We start from the raw sequence: 19691 nt of genomic DNA on the forward strand, positions 1-19691 counted from the left end.
TGCCAACAGGGCCAAGTACAACCGCTTGAGCACTTTACCATCAGTGGTATCAAGGACGAGCAGTCACAGGCTCCTCAGAGGTAACCTGGATCTGATTAGGACTTGATCACACAGTAGCACAATAGTTTAACGTACAACCCGGTGCTTATCTTTCCAGAAACGAAAGTACTTTAATACAGAGTAGAACGGAATGCTTTGCATAAACATAGACAAAGCACAATTTAGTGTCTTGGGAGCTACTGGGCAGTGCTGCTACTCCCTTCCTTAGTGACAGAGGACTGGAAACTAGAACAAGTGGTATCCCACTTTGATAGAGAAAAAACAGACAGGTCATCTGTATCCATCATCTGCACTCTCAGAAACAGCTTGGGTGATTCCCGTTTAACGTGTGCTTTCCAGGCTGTTCTCTAGACAAAGCCTTTGAGTAAAGTCAAGTATTTCACAAAAGGCTCTTCTCCAACCTAGAGTACCCACAACAGAGGCCCAAATGTGCAATGTTTCTGCCCCTGGATTTCATCTGCCAACTGAAATTGTAGTCATGGGAAAAACAAAAGGCAGTCATCTCAGTGGTTCCCTTCACGATGCAAAACTTAGTCTGCATTCCCACCCATCATCCCTACCATCCATCAAAAGGAAGGTCAGGAAGACTAATCAGAAGCTTCCTGCCCAACAAAAGTCCTAAGTGAATTTCTAAAGTAGCCTTGCCTCCTCTTCCTTCACTTCAGTGTCTAGGTTTACAACCTCAGGAATGTCAGCAGTACACTTCCACTCTCTGGAAAAACAACCACCTCCTCTTCACCTTGTGCAGAAGGTCAGGCCAAGAGTATCCAAAATGGATCCTATAGGCCTTCATTACTTTAGCAAACACACACCATGTATGTGCCAGGCAGGCTACATACACAAACACACACTTGTAAAGCTAGCGCTAGGATTCGGGTAACTAAACAGAAGATAAACTTTAAATGAGTAGGCCAGAAAGCTGCCACTATAGTGACACAGATAAAAGGTCCGATTACAACTATATATTCACAAAACATGGCACGCTGCCACCATCACACTAAGTGCTAAACCAACGACAGGGAGGGTAGTCCACCATCTGTCATTGAGTGCATGCTTGGTGTGCCCCTCTAAGACATACGACAGGACCATATTCAAGTCAAGGGACAGTCCTTGTTCTCTGTGCATACACTATATTAGCGTGATGTTAGGGCCACAAATAAAGTCAGCCAGGTGCACAGGGCAGGGAAACAACGGTAGACTATGCAGGGGCATCACTGTCCCAAGAGATTCTGGCAGGAGGTTTGAACACATCACCTCCAACTACTGTGTCCACTTTAGAATTTTTTCGCCCTCTTATTGAAAGGCTGGGAATTAGTTTAATGCCAATTAGTCAGTGGAAGAGAATCAAGCAAAGATGGCATGAAGCAAAAAAAGAAAAACAAATACAAAAAACACACCAGTGCTGAGGTTGCATGCTTACTTCACATCTACAATGGCAAGACCAGCTCACAAACCAAACAATCAATTCAATGAAATGGACATTTAGATCCAAAACGACAGACGATAATACAATTAAAAATAGCAGAAGTAACCATCTTTTTTAAAAAAAAAAAAAAACACACACCACATGCAGCTGCAGTAACTTACAGCACGTGCACGCACGCACACACACACACACAAATCAGTTATGTTGACTATTTCTGAAAACCTCCTGCATATTATCTTGTTCTAAATGTGGCTAGTTCGCAGTAAGGGCATAGGGAAATCGTCTAAAAGACTTTGCTATGAAATTGGGATGAGCTCAAGATACGAGCACACCGATGCATTAACAGGATTTAGGACTGGATATTCATATTGCATATTTCATCCATTAAATGGCTGCGATTGAGGAACCATTAACATCAGAGACCGGATATATTTACTCTAATCACATTTGAATCTTTAGTTAGCATAATATAAATTTCCAATTTTAAGTTTAATGTAGGCTATCCTAACAAATCAAGATGGTAAAATAGACAGTTATGAATATTATATCTCACTACTTCCACCTTCAATCGGCTTCTAGTTTCTTCTTCACTTTAGCTTACAGAAAAACATCTAAAATGACTGCAAGCAAAAATAATCTACAAGAATTATTTATTTGCAATATATGAAAAACATTAAATCCTCTCCATCCCGTGAGCACGTAAATTAAATACGCCACACCCTTAGCTATGTAACAGACTACTTTATTCTTCAGCATAAAAATCACACACTCCCCTAACGGTATGGATTACGTCATGATTTTAATAACCACGCCTTAGCACCTTTCAGCAGCTTATGTAATTCATGTTTGAAGCCCTCTCAGAACCGAAGGGATCCTAATGCTCATATCAACATCATATTTCCTGAACGTGTCAGAGGCGCTCGCACTGGTCAGCCAGATTGAGTAGTTTAAGGTAGTTGAGAGGTACATGGACTATTAGTTGATGAAATGCGCTCAACTGTTTGATCTGGATGTTCAGGCGGGTCTACCTCACTCACGAACACCGACTCAGGTGTCTTAAGTGCAACTAGTCCATGGCGACGAGCTTTCTGGGATGACTGTCACCATGTGTCCTATGGTCCTTACATCTCTCAGTGGGTTGACAGCAGTGTCTGTTTTCTGCTTCTGTTTGACCAGCACCCAGTCTCCTCTGTTAACCCCTTCTATGCCCATGACGAGATAGTCTCGTCATGGACCTCGCCCGCTAATGAAAGGCCCGGCACAGGAGGGGGAAAGGGCGGGGCACTCAAGGGGTTAAAGACTGTTTCTGGGCGCGTTGGCGCTGATCAGCATGAGTTTCAATTTTGCACGTTTGAGAAGTGTCCGTGACATGAACCTTATCAGCGTTTATTGATCAGTCTGATGTCCTCTGTGGTAGCTTGTTTCCTATGGCTCTTCCAAATAGCAAAGTCGCAGGACTCACCAGTGGTGGAGTAAGAAGTTGTCTGACAGACATGAAGAGCTTGACAAATGGCTTGTTTCAGATTGATATTCTCCAACGACACTCACTGAATTCTTTTGAGGGTGCCCATAAATCGTTCAATACTGTTGGCCAGAGCAGAGTGCTCTTTCGATGCTTGATGTTGAGTTGACTCAGAAACTCTTTGAACTATTAAAAAGGTGGACCATTGTCTGATTTGAGAATAGCGGGTATACCCCATGCTACAAACATGTTTTTTTTTTGATAATCAAATTTTTATTGTTTTTAAAACAAATAAAACAATTCAGCAAGTACACGGAAATCATTGATTTGAATTCATTCTTAAAAGCAGGGCAACCCACCATCATGACCCCTATAATACGTGCACATACAGGAAAGGGGACTGGGTCAACCAGGACACTTCACATTGCCCTGCCACTTCCCCTACACTTTACATGGCCAAGGGGTGCACCAAGAAATATCGTAAAGAGTCTTCTCCTGGGTCGTGCACCAGTCCACCCCTCTGCGCCACCCTCCCCGGGTCGGGCGGATCGGGGCTTTTCCAGGCCGCCGCTATGTCCCGCTATGCTACAAAGATGTTATCAAGCCACTGGACGACTGCCATGGCTGGTTGAGGAGATGTTTTCCAAAGGAAAACATAAGTATTCATCCGATTTTCCAGGGGTCTGCGGAAATTAACTGCCACTTTTCCCAAGCATGTGCAGCAAGGTCAGACATAGTCAATGGATGCTGTGTCACTTTAGGAGATAAATAGTTACACAGATGACATGCTTTCAGCTCTTTCTCAGCTCACTCGTCAAGGTGAGGGAACCACTCAATCCCTCAGGGCTCTTTTGGTAGCTGCAATGACACGAAGTCCTTCAGGGTCAAGCTCAATAACTTGTTGTCTCAGGCACGAAGATTCACAAGCCTCTCAATACAATTCCTTCTGAGTGATCGATAATTCACCTTGTACTTTTTACATTTCTAGAATTCAACGTCATCAGCAAATGGTCGAACACTTATCTTCCACAAGTGAATTGAAGTAAGGTCTTGGAGTATGCTATGTTCTGGTAGCAGCAATAATCTGTTCAAGTGATAAAGCTGCTGGTGTACTAGACATCACAATAAAGTTAACATTCTCCCCATCCACTTTGGATGTTGAAATACGGCGCAGTAGCGGCACTCGTGTAAAGTAATCAGCAGGGTTATTAGCTTTATTTTGGCTTGTGTACAATTCAGTAATCATATTCTTGCAGTCACAATGCCCACCTCTAAATGAGCAGAGGCATCATGGCGTTTGGGTTTCTAAGAGATGCCTGATCGGTGATGGCGGTGAAATGTTTTCCATACAGAAACACATGAAAACGTTTGCATCCCCACACTACACCCAGACTCTTTCCCAGCTGCGTATAGGCACGTTCAGTTTCAGATAGACTTCGAAGGGCATAGGTCACTGTGTGTCTGAGCGTTCAGATGACCATAATGTTGTACAAAAATAGTTCCCAGCCCCACAGACTCAAACACTGACTGTAGGTAATATGAAATAGTAAGGAACACTTCACCCAGGCTCAAATAAAACGTTAAACAGGAATATCTTCAATTTACTTTTAAAACTTAACAGGTGGGTTTCCTTTTTCAGTTTGGTTGGCTGTAGGTTCCATAACTTGAAACTCCCAGTTTTCATAATTTTATTCATAACAGACAACTTTCCTTCCTTGCCCACTTAATCACATTGACCATATCAAACAGATCTTTTGTTTTAAGCCATGCTGAAGTTGTGGAACACGTGCATTTAGGAGCCATGGTTGACAATTTAAATTTGGCTCAGACAAAAAAAAACAGCTTGAGTGGCAGGGAACATGTGTTCACATACAGTAATACTGACTAACTTTCTAGAAACAACATTCTTTATCATCTAGTCTATACATCTGTATCTTGAAAATACTCACAACTTTAGGCAATAATCAAATCTAGCTACTAGAATTGTTTTACAGCACTCTTTTTCAGACAACGTATGTTGGCGCAATCGTAAATAATAGGAGCACAGAAAGAGGACTCATTGTATTTGACATCATAAACGTATGCCTGTAGCCTTAAGTAAGTGGTCTGGAAGCTGATGTTCTTCTGCTCTGGTTTAATCAGAGAAGGGAAAGTCATAATAGTTGGCTCAAAGTCTTTAAAAACATTTTTTAAATGATATTATTCACATGTGTCAGGAGATTTGAATCACCCAGTGGACGGAAACGGAAAGCAGGCTGTAACTCACCTGACTTTGACATAATCTGAAAGAAGCCACCTATAAATAGCTTTCGTAGCATGAGTCATAAATGTCCTCCCTTTAAAACTGGTTTTCTGGAGAAACCATGGTAGTGCACCACAGTGGTCCAAATGGAAGCTGGAAGAAAAGTAGCCCGTTAATATAATATCAGGGTTGCAAATATAACAAAATCAAAATAGGGTTGTCCCCTTCTTATAGCTATAGTGACCAGTTTGATGTGTTGAAGCCCCCACTGAAATGCAGTCAAAGTGTTCACCAAAAAGTAAAAAATGAGATATCTAGATACATTATATTCTACATAAATACATCAGGGAGTTCCTCCTGAAACACTCAGCAAACATGCAACTGCACGGTGTACAGAACAGCAGGTTAAAGACCCAGTTTTCAGAACAAACTTGTAAGGAAGATTGCTACCTCACACATACTGCAGGCACTCAAAGTGGCCTAGACATAACCAGGGGTCGTACATGATCAATCTGATGAGGGGTGTGGACAAACAGCCAACTGACTAAATATTTACTCATTGTTGGGAATCAGAGTTCTGCTTTTCTCATAAAATGTTTGGTAACAATCGGCATAGTTAAAAGTTGCAGGACACAATAAAGAAGTCTGAGATAGCAAAAGCTACCCAAGGGCTGTGGTTAACACATCAACTGGAGATGGAAATACAACCCATCTTTTATTGTTCAGAAACACAAAGGGAATCTTTCACTTAGCTAAGTTTACAAACCTCACCAACTTTCTTACCTTTACCCTGAAAACCATTAGTAATAAGGCATAGAAAATATGTCAGTTAACTAACAAAAAACATGTGACAGAGCAACTACTGTTAAGTGTGGGAAACTACATTAACTTACTGGCTAATCAGAAGTAGATCAATCTCCGCAGGATCTATCAAGTCAATATATGGGAGGGCGTCCATTCCTTCCAGTCCTGGGTGGATTCCACAATCCAGCTGAAAAATAAACAATGTGAAAGTTAGACTTTGGATATAGTTTTAGTAAAGACATCAATAAGTACTCCATCTCTTGGTGAAACGAAAATTCATCATACATCATCTCACTAAATTCTGCTCATGACTTCTCTACCGCGAACACCCCATCATAACAGCATTATGATATTTAATTAACATTATCATATCTGCACTGTGTGTCATCTGGAGTGCTATTGTGTTGTACGGTTTTGAAGCCTGGCCAGTTATTGAATCAGTGCAGGGTTAGGCTAAAGAGTTTGCATTCATGAAAGGGTGACGGAGTCCAATTTCAGCCTCTTTGGAAATGATCAATTAACTGTCCAAGGTCTCAGCAAAAGACAAGGTGCATAGCACTGCCAAAAATCTTTAAATATATCTCCACTAACCCTGTGCAGGTTAGGTAGCCATTAGTCTACTCAACAAGTCCCTGGAACTAGGTGCATTCCCACTTGAGCTGTAAACCTTCTAAATCAGACCTCTCCTCAAACAGAAAAACCTTGACCCAAAAAACTAAAGGACCATATCAAATGGGCTGGTCTTAGGAAAAACTTGAGAGCAGAGTTTACTCAGCTCTCCAACTTTACAGAAGATTATGGCTTAATGTCAGGCCAAAAGTACTGCTTCAGGCAAGGCAGAGGCCCAGAGTCAACCATCATATCCATCCAGGATGATCTTAAACTCACAGTGAACAACAGAGTATCTGACTTGGTAGTTCTCCATGTATGCCACCATTCAAATCACCTTCCCACCCATAACACTTCGGAGTTCCTCACATCTCCTATTATTCAACATCTACCTACCCAACCTGATTAAATCATGCAACCTCACCTTGTACAACCAAGCAGATGACACCCAAAATCATATTAAAAATGGATAGCCCCGAAGGCCTATACAATTCACAACTTGATGACTGCCTCCATGCCATAAACACATGATATGAAGAATAACCATCTAAAGTCTGAATACCACAGAGACAGATATTAGGACCTGCAGACAATGGCAAAAGTACTGTCATATGGCTTAAGGAAATTGAAGCCCTTCAAAAACATCAAGAGAAGTTAGAAACCTAAGAGTAACCATGGTCTCAGACCTATCCTTGATGCAGTGTGTTAACGTTTTCACAAAGACTGCCTTCTACACAATGCCGACACAACATTTCATCATCCCATACCCTGCATACCAGCATAAACTACAAGCCGTTCTCACACTTGTAATCTCCAAACATGACTTTGCCAAGAACCTATACTTTGGTGCACCCGCATTCAGCATACGCAAAACACAATTTACCTAAAATACTGCAGCAAAGCTTCTTCTCTTCTTCTTCTTGTGGAGAGGTGTGGCTCACTGGTTAGAGGCGGCAGACCCGTAAGCAGAGAATCGGCCAGGGACCAGGGTTCAATTCCCAACGCGGCAGGGTCGTGGACCAGGGTCAAAACGGACTCGATAATTCTCACCTCGGTACCTACTCTAACCAGGAACACACTCGGCAACTCTGGGCATTAAGCTTGCCTTATCTCTACAACGGCCCCCCACAGACGCCGGGGATGCCTGGTTTCACCTTGGAGATACCCAGAAAGGGACCATCTCACAGGGATAGCCAGGACGGGTTCCCCAGCGGTCTACAGCGCCGGGACGCCCCGTTGCTGGGGCAGCTGTGCGCTTTACAAGTCTACAACATTTACATTTATTTACATTCTCACCTTCACCCAATAGAATGCATTACTCAAGTCCTGCAATCGCTCTACTGGCTACCTATAGCTAACAGGGGAATGTTCACGGCACTTTGCATTGTCCACAGAGCCTCCCAATAAAAAGGACTGCCATACCTACAATTTAAATTCGAGCAACGCAAACCAAAAAAAGAACACTGTTCTCCAGACTTGCACCACATATCTATCATACCACCGTCCCATAAGAAATCCGTAGGAGTCACTGCTTTCTCACTACAAGCCACCAAGCTACTATGGAACTCATACCAGCCAACATAAGAGGCACCCAAGAGCATATACACTTTGGAAGGCAGTTGAAAACATGGCTATTTGCTAATGACTGCATCACCCACATTCCGGCAACAGGGTCCAGCAAACAATCCCACGCTCAAGTGCAATTCTAAGTTTACAACACACAAATTAGAAACAACTCAACAAGCAACCTGTTTTTGCATGCAGGCAAGCTAAGAAGGGCTGGCCTATGGTTAGCAGTGGCATTATACTTCTATGTACATGCACATATAACAGTTATGGCCCACAGTTATGCCAAAATCATAACATGCAATGGTCAGCAGCAAACTGGAACGTTTCCCTCATAAATTCACACAATGCATCTGCTATATGGATTGTCCATCACCAGCACTGTACAGCCAAATAAGACAAACATCACCAAATAAACAGGCATGGAACAATTAAAGAGATCGGTCACACATTGCTGGACAATTCAGAGGGCTTTAATGTAGTCCACCACTGGATGTCCCAAATATATATACACAATCGGACTGCTTCTTTACAGCTCAAAGACTCCGATACGAGAAGAAAAAAAAAAAAGTCATGCCCAACTATACACAAAATCTCAGATTGGCAAACCCATTGCAATAACCATTTAAGCAGACTTTATGATATGAAATAACATAAAAGGGTCCTGCAAAGCCATTCAAAATACCAGCATAATGAAAACCATAAAGCCATACAACTGTGCGTCAGTCTCTCACACTTTATCAAGTCAAATAAAACTTTATTCGGCCAAAAATGACCATAAAAGCACAATTGCACACCCAAAGAGTAAAATAGTAAAAACTTATACTATACTTGATAAAAGGGCGAAACCAATTATTAATCTACAAATTTCCATGTGTAAATGACAAAGCCCTAGTGCATATTATTTTATTAAAAATATAAAAAACTTCTACATGTCAAAACTACTACGCCTTCTTAGACCTGGATCAAGTGCATTCCGTTACAGTACTAACAAATGATTAAAAACAGTGCCCACTAAAATATAACAATTCTAGGGCCAAATCAATGCGTGATCAAATTTTTTTTCTTCACCGTCGGGCTCCTGTTAAGAAACTTACAACCCCGAAGCATATCAAATGTGAGGACGACATTTGCAGATACATCACACTTTATCATCCGTCATCCTGCTATGCGCTGAATCCCATAACACAATAACCGCACCTCGGTGGTCATCATTCACGACATGAAAACACTTCCCACATAGAATCAAAACAAAAACATCCTTCCACCAATACACCCTACACAGGGTAGTCATGTAGGCCAGCTCCAAAGTGCCTCACAAAGGGTTATTAAGCGTTATATAAATGCTGCAATTCAATACATAGATGTATGAACATGTCAGGTCTGCCCCATCAGCAAATCATTGCTTGCTTCATTGCTGTATATTTATGTACTTCACAGCTTGATGTAGGGGGTCAAAGTGAGTCAATTACACATAGTAGATATTACCCAATAATACTGGTACTCTTTATTGACTCGGAAAGACCGAAAGACCAATTAAACTGTGGAAGTGATCAAACTATAATTTCGGGTAACGGTATTAGTTTTTCCTCATCCTTGCTTCATACAGTTGAACTATCCACCAGGCCTTGAGATGACAGGGTGGTCTACATTTAGTGGAAAACAGATTGTCTGCTGCCTACTTAAAAAGGAAAAGGCACTTCCAATTTAGATTGATTTATTTAAGCAGATTTAAAATCATGAGAACATGGCCCAAGGGCATTAGGATAATTTGCGACAAAAAAATAAAGTAGGATCAATACTAGAACAGAACACGATAAACTAAAATCATATTAAAACAAATTTAAACGAAGAGCCAGAATGTGGATGGGAGTATAACTCAAGGAAAATGAAGATAACTAGGGGAAAGCACAGATGGCACTTTGATGAAGGAACCTACAAGTGGAAGGAATGTTAACTATAAAGTGTATACAAACTATAAGTAAGGAATGTGTAAGGAAGAACGTTTAAATAAGTACTATAAAAGAAGAACGTTAGGCTCCTTCTTTAAAATAGCCAGGGATTTGGTCGTATGAGTTCGGTGGGCCTGGGCTCCAAATTCGGGTCACACTGTGAGAAAGAGTCATCTTGCGTTTCCTCAATGCAAGAGATTCTTGGGGAAAGCATTCCCATGCTGCGAAGACAGCACTGGCCAACTGACCGGATCAGTTTGTTAGTCAGGTATTAAAAAGTTACTGTGTGAATAACCTTGAGCGTAATAAATGCGTTCTTAAAAATGGATTCAGGTTCAATGTGTAGCCATTGAAGCCTAAGTAAGATCAGAGCTATACCAGTGACAAAAAGAATTGCTGCATGCAGCATTGATAACTAGCTGCACCGTGTCCCATTCACTGAAACACCTTGAACCCTAGTTCAAACAGAACCTTTCAAATATTTCTTCTATGGAAGTTTATAAGCCAACTTTTAAAAATTATTTTGCAGCATTAACATTTCGTTCAGAAATGTGATCACTTGTAACTTACCATTATTTTTCTTCCCTTGAACTCCAGGATGATACATGATCTACCCACTTCTTGCCCTGCTCCACTGAGGGAAAACAAATAATCACAATTAAATGTACGAAATGTTATGGAATCAAATAAAAGTAAGGACGGTGGCAGATAGCAATAGCATTCTATTAGACAACACCTCATGGAGAAAGCCTGATGTAGTAGTACCCCTGCCCCTTCTTGTTCCAGCACCCAATACCATGAAACTAGCCCCCAACACACATGTGAGTCCGAGTTCTACCCTGGTGAATCACAAAGTCGTTATTTATACAATATACAGTCCTACACTCAGTAATGTAATGGTTATCTTAATTGCTCCCAGATGGCAGCCCTCTCAATGTTGTTAAATGTTGTTATTCAGATAATGTATGCTTTATTGGCACGTTTACTTTTATCCTTATGCCTTTTTCTTTGGAAAAACCCCCTCGTCTGGCTATTGAAAAGACCAACTATGACTGTTTCCAATGTGCTGATGTCACGACAGTTAGACGCAAATGACTTTAATGATGCAAGTAATGCTAGAATGTGGGGTTGGCAAATTTTCTCTTTTCCTTTTTCACTTTTTTCTTTATAGTCGATTGAAGACTGTGGGAATGTGCGGAAGGCAGGCAATCATAATGACGCATGAGAGACGGTCTATTCGTGATCAGTTGGTGTGTTACCACACATTAGAAAACACTCTGCTGTAACATGAACGGTTGCTCTATTATAGTATTGTAATGCTATTGTTACGTGCGGATTTGACTTCTGCTCCTGACGTTGTTGTTTTGTCATGTACTGTATGAAAATGGAAAAATATGAAAAAAATCAATAAAGATATTAAAAAAAAAAAATAGAGAGAATACTAATTCACACCTGACTACTATCAAGCCTTTTTTGCGTCTGCATGGTGAAAGACATTGTCTCATAAACCAAAGAATGATATTTAATAAATCACATGTGTATGTGTAATTATTCCAATTGACAGGCAGATGTAATTACCGAGTCGTAAAATGGCAGTCCTGCTTAAAACTGCTGTCACATTAAAGGAGTAGAAGAGCTGCTGAGAAGTGCTGGTACAGTCCCCTCTAAAAATACAACAAACCTCATGAGACGAGTAGGTGATTAAAAGTATGGTAACCTTGATGATAGGCGGTGGCACTAATGCACTGGTGTCTATATGGGTTTCAAACTTTAGAGCTAAGCGAGCCAATTAAGGCTCAAGCCTGGCTCGAAGAAATGCCATGCTCTAGCTCAGCTGAGGGCCCTCTGTTGCGTTTGAGATCACAATAAGCAAGCTTGGTCCCTCCCTGACAGAGCAAATCTCATTTAAACTCTTTCCTTCATTCTAGTTTGCAGGCTGTATCTGGACTCTAGCTATTCCCTGGCTGTCCTTAGTGCACTGTCCCCCTCTTGTAGACAACTTTTTGTACTGTGTCTCCTCATGTTAATAAGATTTGGTTGCTCCAACAGTGGGGCTTTACCTTGCGCTACACCATTAATTTAGGGTACCACACAACGAAAATTAAACAGAAGGAAAAAGCAATGCAAGAACCAGAGAAAAAAAATCTAGGTTGCAAATAGCCACGTTTTGAGCAGGTTCCTAAAAATAAGATGGTTCTGTATTTCGCTTAGGTATGTTGGCAAGCTATTCCAAAGGGCCGGGTTTCTTTTAAACTGTGCAGTAACCGCCAGGTTTAAGACAGCCAAGAGGAGGCATCTGGTGGGTAAGTAAGGTTGCATAAGTACAGAGAGAATGGGGGCTCCTAATGTATACTATACATGATCTTGTGTGCTGTACTTAAACTTTAAACTGTATGTCTTTTTCAATGGGCAACCAATGAAGTTTCAGAAGGAGTCCAGAGATGGAACAAAATTTAGGGAGAGAAAACAGTAATCTAGCAGCCGCATTTGGGACAGATTTTAGGATCTTAATAATGCATCTCTTGGCGCCTAGATACAGAATGTTACAATAGTCCAGGCGCGTTATGATTAGAGACTGAATAATCCAACTGCCGAATATGAGGTTAGGAGAAACAGCGTGTGCAGTTTTTGGGAGGGACGCCCCGCCCTGTGGAGGCGAGTTGGAGTGATATACGCTGTGTGGAGATAGTATAGTTGAATAAGAGGGAGTCTGGCTGAGGTCGTGACGGTCTTAGGAGCCATGAGGGCATCACACCAGTCTTCCTCTCCCAGAGGATAGACCCAACCACCCCTCCCAGCGGGTCCGAAGAGAGTCGAGAGTCGCTAGTCCGTTGTTTACCAGGGTACGGTATATTCTGGAGATCCCGCCTCTCCCCAGATTCCCCATCATGACTTGGGCCTGTAGTGAGCTGAATTCTGGAACGGACGTGCCTGTTGGAATGTGTGTGTTGAGAGCGTGGGGAAGCTGTAGGTATTTATAAAACTGTGAAGCGTGTAATGTGTACTGCCCCTGAAGGTCATGGAATGTCCTGATGTGGTCACGCGCCCATATGTCACCCAGCAGAGAGATCCCTGAGGTCCCATTGCTTGAACCCCGAGAGTGTCACCACCTCCATCAGCCATGTGCACCGCCAGAGAGGCGTATGCTGGCTCAGTTGCCTGTCCAAGCCAGTTTGCCTCAGAGCTGTGAGCCATACCACCAGGACTGCCCTGGTGATAGGTGGGATTGCTGTGTGTATGGGACGTCCATACAGAGATGCTTGAATCTGGGGGAATCAGAAAGAACCAAGTAGTCAGATAGTATAGATGAGATCGCTCATACCCATACCTCCGTCGAAGGGTGGGATCCTGCAACGGACTAGAGCAATGCGGGGCCTCACCCCTTCCCACAAAAACCTTGTAATAATCCCATCTAGCTCCTTAAACCAACTGCTCGGGAAATGAAAGGTGGTGTTTTGAATGATGTATAAAAAACGTGGGAGGACCATTTTAAACAGCGCTATCCTACCGAGAGGGTTAAGGGGCAGGGTTTGCCAACGCTTAAGATCCGTTTTTGCCCTACTGACCAGCGGGGTAATATTCATTGCCCATTCCAGCTCAGGAAGCAGGGCGACGCAAATCCCCAAGTATTTGAATGACTGTCTCCTGATGGGGATGGTGGACTGCCAGTGAGGCACTCCCTGGAGAGGTGGAGGGGCACCAGTGTTGATTTCGCCAGGTTGAGTCAGAGGCCTGAGATGCTTTCAAAGTCTTGCAAGACCTCGAGGCATCCAGGTCCAGAGTTGGCCGGAGGTAGAGCAGGACATCATCCGCATATAGGTACATTTTATCAGTGTGATGGGTTCCCCAGTTCCAGCCCTTGATCCGGCGATCGGATTGTATGAGGTAGGCCAAGGGCTCTATCGCCAGCGCAAATAAAAGGGGCGAAAGGGGACAGCCCTGTCGTGTGCCCCTCTGAATGGGGAAGGCCCTCGAGAGGGTTCCAATCGTCAACACCCTGGCTCTAGGGTTGGAGTAAAGGATTCGGACAAGTCGCCGGAACTGCCGCCCCAGACCCAGCAGCCGCAAGACGTCTTCCAAATAATGCCAATCCACCATGTGGAAAGCTTTTTCAAAGTCGACAAGGAGGAGTGTGAAATGGGGTGTAAGAATCTGGCAGTTGGCCAGGGCAAGATGGAGGCATCGTAAGCAGTGTCTGGTGCTCCTCACTGGCATGAAGCCGCATTGGTCCGCATGGACCATCTTGTGGAGATAGGGACGAAGTCGCTGAGTCAGGATCATGGCGTATACTTTTATCTCTGTATTGATCCGAGAGATTGGACGATAGTCCGCACATCTAGGGGACGGTGGCTGGGTTTTAGGGATAACAACAATGGTCACCAAGTCGGTCTCGGAGGGAAAGAGTCAACCTCGGCCACGTGACGGTAGAGGTGCACAAGATGGGGAACCAACAGGTCTCGGTACGACGCGAAGTATTCTTGAGGAAGAGCATCAAGCCCCGGTGTTTTCCCGGCTTTCAGCAGGGAGACAGCGCCGTAGATCTCCTCCGAGGTAATGGGGAGGTTTAAGACAGCCGCCTCGTCCCTTGTGAAGCGAGGGAGCCGGATGCCCGCTAGGGCGAGCACCTCTGGGAGGGTCGCCGCTGGTGTATGAGCGGAGTAGAGCTGGGCATAATAATCGGTAAATTCCTGTGCGATTTCAGGTGAGGTGTGCTGGGTGCAGCCCGAGGGGTCTTGGATTTCAGGGACAATCCTGTTGGCGAGAGCGTAGATCATCAGCCTATGCAATAGACTTCTGTTTTTGTCTCCCCACCCATATATTTGGGCCACGGACGAGCGCCACAACATCTTGGCAGACTCCAAGGAGATCTATTTGATCTCCTCTCGAGTGACTGCGAGCTGTCTGTCCCGGTGAGCGTCAGGGATCTCAGTTTGGGTTGCTTCCAACCGCATGGCCTGCGCATTAAGAAGGGTCAGGCGGTCATTTTGTGCCAAGCGTTTCGCGCTTACCCAACCCCTGGCCACGCCACGGATAGTAGCCTTACTCGCCTCCCAGAGGGTGCCCGGGGAGGGGAACGATCCATGATTGGTGAGGAAGTAGTGATGCAGTTCTACCTCTATTGCCTTTAAATTTCTTTATCTTGCAGGATCCACACGTTTAGTCTCCAGACCGCCCGGATTGTGTCTGAGGTCCCACCCAGGTGCATGGACAGGGCAGAGTGGTCTGAGATTCCGCGGGGAAGGATGACTATATTGGACACCCTGTGGTACTCGGAGGCAGGCAGGAGGATCAGGTCAATGCGGGAATGCGTACGGTGGGTCGCTGAAGTATGAGTGTGTTGGATGGTTTGGGGATTTAAAGATCCTCCAAACGTCACCCAAGCCAAGAGTGGCCACCCAGTCATTCAACTTCTTTGCATGGGCTAATCTTGTTGGGGAGGGAGTGCCTGTCGCGTCGAGCCTTAGTTGCATAACGGCATTGAAGTCACCCCCACTCATAGTCTGCCCTAGGGGTAAGGAGGAGAGTGTGCCCGTGAGATGCTGTAAAGTGGAGGTGAGCGTAGCGGGTGGGATATATATATATGGACGCCAGGTTAAGGACGTTCCCTTCTAGCTTCCCGGATATAAATCACAAAACAATTTATGGATAATTTGTGTTTTGTGAAAGTACCGAAGCTTTCTGGCCGCCAGTGATTCTCTCCCCCCCCCCCCTCCCCCACAGGTCTGGGTATGCTTCCGAAGCAGAAGGATCTCAGTTTTAATGGTGTTTAGCTTTAAGCAGTTATTTTTCATCCAACTGGCCACTGCAAGCATGCATTCCTGGAACTTGGCTATGTCTTTTGTCACATCCACAGAAAGACTAACAATAAGCTGCACTTCACCCGCATATGAAAATAGAGAAACCCTGAAGGGCTTCACAACCTCTGCCAACGGCCTAAAAAATATTAAAAAGAGTGGAACTCATGAAGAGTCCTGTGTTCCAAGGGTCTCTGTATGGGGGAGAAGGGCAGAGATCTTACTAGAAAAGAACGGTCGCTAAGGGAAGATGCAAACCATATCAAGGCCTTACCTCGTATCCCTGTATCATGGAGGCGTTGGAGAAGCACCTTATACTGTGCCAAAGGCAGCACTCCGGTCTAGGAGAATAAGAGCTGATGAGCAACCTAATTCTGCTGCTCTACGGAGCGCCTACGTCACCGCTGGGAGAGCCATCGCCATACTATGGGAGGGCATAAAACCATTTTGAAATGTATCCAAAATTTGGTTAGCCTTATGAAACTTAGTCAAAAGACTGTTTACATGCTTCTCCACTACTTTGGCTAAAAAAGGTAGCCAGAAGATGGGGCTGTAATTTTCAGGTTTGGCTGTATCGAGGGACGCTTCCTTCAAAAGGGGCATTACTTTTGCATGCTTCCATGTCGAGGTACCGTAGAAGAGGGCAAAGAAAGGTTAGCCATTTCTAACAAGTATTTGCAATGCAATAGGTCTCGCATTTGCTAGAGTTTAAGCTATTGGCATTGTAAATGACAATGCCTCTTATTTATGCATAGTTTTTTACTATTTATTTTATTAGGCATTGTTATTTACAATGGCAATAGCTTAAACTCTCGCAAATGTGAGACCTATTGCATTGTAAATGCTTGTTTTGGCTGTTTGTGGACCTGTTTTATGATCTTCTGGGCTGGCTTTTACTGTTAATTTCCCGGATATTAAAACAAACACTGCCTGCAAATCCACGCAGTCTTCCATACCTTGCGAAACACATACAGCGTGTCATTGCAAGTTCAGAATTACCCCAAATTACTGCCCATCAGTGTCTTTGGATATACATTCACTAAGGACTACAGAAATGTGAGGAAGATTCTCTATGCCAAATGATTTGCTTATGGACTTTTATTTGCACACAACCAGTGCTCGATTACCAGCTCGCACTTTGCATATGTCTGCTTTCATGGAGAAGATGGGTTTGTATTTTTTCACTGAACGCTTGCTGTGTTCAACTGTCTCTATTTCTATGTAAGAAAAGTCACATTTCACACTTTCTCTTTGGACTGATTCAGAACAAGCCCCCTCACACTTCTTTATGGAAAACCACTCCAGGATAGTGTGTGAGAAAATATTAATGGGTGAGTTGGTGTGTGAAAGGGACTGAGATGGTGGGTGAGGTGGTAGCTTGTGAATGAGTGGCTAGGTAAATGAGAAGAGGTGGGTCGATGGATCAGTGAGTGAATGTATCATTGAATGACTGGTCGGTGGGTGAGACAATTGTGTGAGTGAATAGTGGGTGGGGGAGCGAATAAGTGTTGGGTTTGTTCTGAGTGAGTGACTAATTTGATGGTTCTGAGCGAGTTGACTTGTGTACCACACAGTGCCAATTGAATGGCCACTAGGTGCTTCTGTGAATCGGTGGTTGGTTTTTGGTGCTCGTGAAATGTCCTGGATTCAGTACGAGAGATTCATTTTGGGACCTGGAGTTGGACTGAATCCACAGATAGCTTTGAGAGTTGCGGCTGCACCACGGAGAAAACAAGTATTTGCAATGCAATAGGTCTTGCATCTGCTAGAGTTTAAGCTATTGGCATTGTAAATGAAAATGCCTTTAATTTATGTTTTTGTAAACCTGCAAGCGGTGCGTAAACACGCACTTTGTTCTCATAGTCCTTGCTTACGAGAAGCAAGACTGGCAGTTAAGAGGCGCAGTTACTGCCAGCCTTGCTCCTCGTAAGCAACGACTACAAGTACAAAGTGCGAGTCTACGCACCACTTGCGGATTATCAAAAAACATAAAATAAAAGGCATTGTAATTTACAATGCCAATCGCTCAAACTCTTGCAAATGCGAGACCTATTGCATTGCAAATGCTTGTTCACTTTGCAGCTAAAGAATGCTGGGAGAAATAAATACTTGGCATTGGATAACGCAGATAAGGGAGCATTTTCAACTGCCTCAGAAGACATGGTTGGTAAGTAGGTCCATCGCACTAGTGTTAAGATAATTTTGAGGCTGAATATTTTGTAAATAGATCGGTTGGGAAATCGAGTCGGTCTGAAGAGGTGTTAATACTATAGCAAAAATGCCCGATTACAGTTCCTAATTGCATTAGAAACCTAGTATGAAGAAGCCAGCGGAGTAGTTCTCAAACGACGCACCCAGAAAAATAAATCTACTTTCGAATTACTTGGTAAACGCAACAAGCGTACACAAGGCGGAAACAAAGTTATCGAGGTAAAGCTTTGTAAATAAAGGGTGCAGTCTGTGACACTTGCCTTGAACGAGTAGTTTAAAACAAAATAGGGCAACACTGTATCACCATATCCATGTGCATTTTAGCAACTGAACGAAATATATACGGGCTTGCATATTTAAGTCCGAGTTTAGGCGTACATAAAATGTCTTTTTAAAGATTGAAACTGCATCTTAATCAACTTAACACTTAAAGTAAGAACCCGTAATTAAAAATAAAAATCACACAAAACTTTTAATCAGGCGAGGTTGGTGAAATTACATCAGCTTGATTCACCATAAACACGTTTTCAGCAATTGAAGTCGAACGTAATTTCCCGAACCGCCTGTGTACTGCAGCCTCTGTTGTTGTGAAATAGTAAATATTTGCTTAGGAGTCAGTCCATGACAGGCCTCCGCGCTTCGGCTGGATGAGATCAACAGTATCAGAGCGAGGACAAAGGCAATGACTGAACAACAGTTTGTTTGAAGTGACTGCAACATAATAAACGGCCTGTGATCAGCTGGGAAACATTCAACTGTGTTTGACAAAGCAAAGCCGGAGGACTAAGCCAAGGCTGTGTCACTAAAAACTATCAAAGCAGAATTGTTAAGAGTCCATCAGAAGCTATCAGATCATTTTCATCAACACCTGCCGCTCCCCACCTGCAACGGGGGCAATGAGAGCGTGTGCGGTGATGCAAGCGGGAGGAAAAGGTTCAGCTACCTACGGAACCGTAAACAACAGACTAGACAGAGACCCAATGCATACCCACAAAAGCAGTGCAATCGTCAAACCGGTAGCTGCACATGTTTCTGTGCCAAGAGTAAACACTCCCGCCCCCAGCCACCCTTGTGCACAAGCGACACCGCACGTTTTAAAGCAGACACAATGAGGGCCTGCACCACCAATCACAGTAACGGACCTCGCCACACCCCTAACCCCCCCCCATCTCACATATCCCCTCGCTTCCTCCAACTAAACTCTGAGTGCGCCCCGCGCCCCCGATAATTACACAAGCCACTAACTCACCCACCACACACACCCCCGCCTTGTGCTCGGCAGTGTGCGCGCGTGTCTAGCCTTGCCCCTCCCCGGGCCAGAGAAAGGAATGTGGAGGGCTCAGCAGCCCTGAGATCTCATGCCAACATCATAGGTCTTTGCACACAGTGTAAACTGCCCTGGGTCACCAGGTGAGAATAAGCACTAACAAGCAAGGCCATCTATTTTATCTAACAGATAACAGTGCTACTCTTCCACGGTGGCTTAGTCCTCCTCGGGTAGAAGACAGACTGAAGCTCCCTGTTCGCAGCACGTCTTACCTCAAGACAGCAGACCCAGAGGACA

At 43.8% G+C, this 19691-nt stretch overlaps 1 protein-coding gene across 1 annotated transcript in view; it reads right to left on the reverse strand.

Annotated features, from left to right (window-relative positions):
- CPSF3 (cleavage and polyadenylation specific factor 3) overlaps positions 1–19691 on the reverse strand; it is a 307899-nt gene that overhangs the window by 275946 nt on the left and 12262 nt on the right. Inside the window, exons 2-4 of the mRNA XM_085610727.1 lie at positions 10692–10755; positions 6084–6181; positions 5215–5343 (exon numbers count right to left, since the gene is read on the reverse strand). Coding sequence (XP_085466853.1) covers positions 5215–5343; positions 6084–6181; positions 10692–10755 — 291 coding nt within the window. The remainder of the gene's footprint in view (positions 1–5214; positions 5344–6083; positions 6182–10691; positions 10756–19691) is intronic.

This window comes from Triturus cristatus, chromosome 6, assembly GCF_964204655.1.
Source record: "Triturus cristatus chromosome 6, aTriCri1.1, whole genome shotgun sequence".
NCBI lineage: Eukaryota > Metazoa > Chordata > Amphibia > Caudata > Salamandridae > Triturus > Triturus cristatus.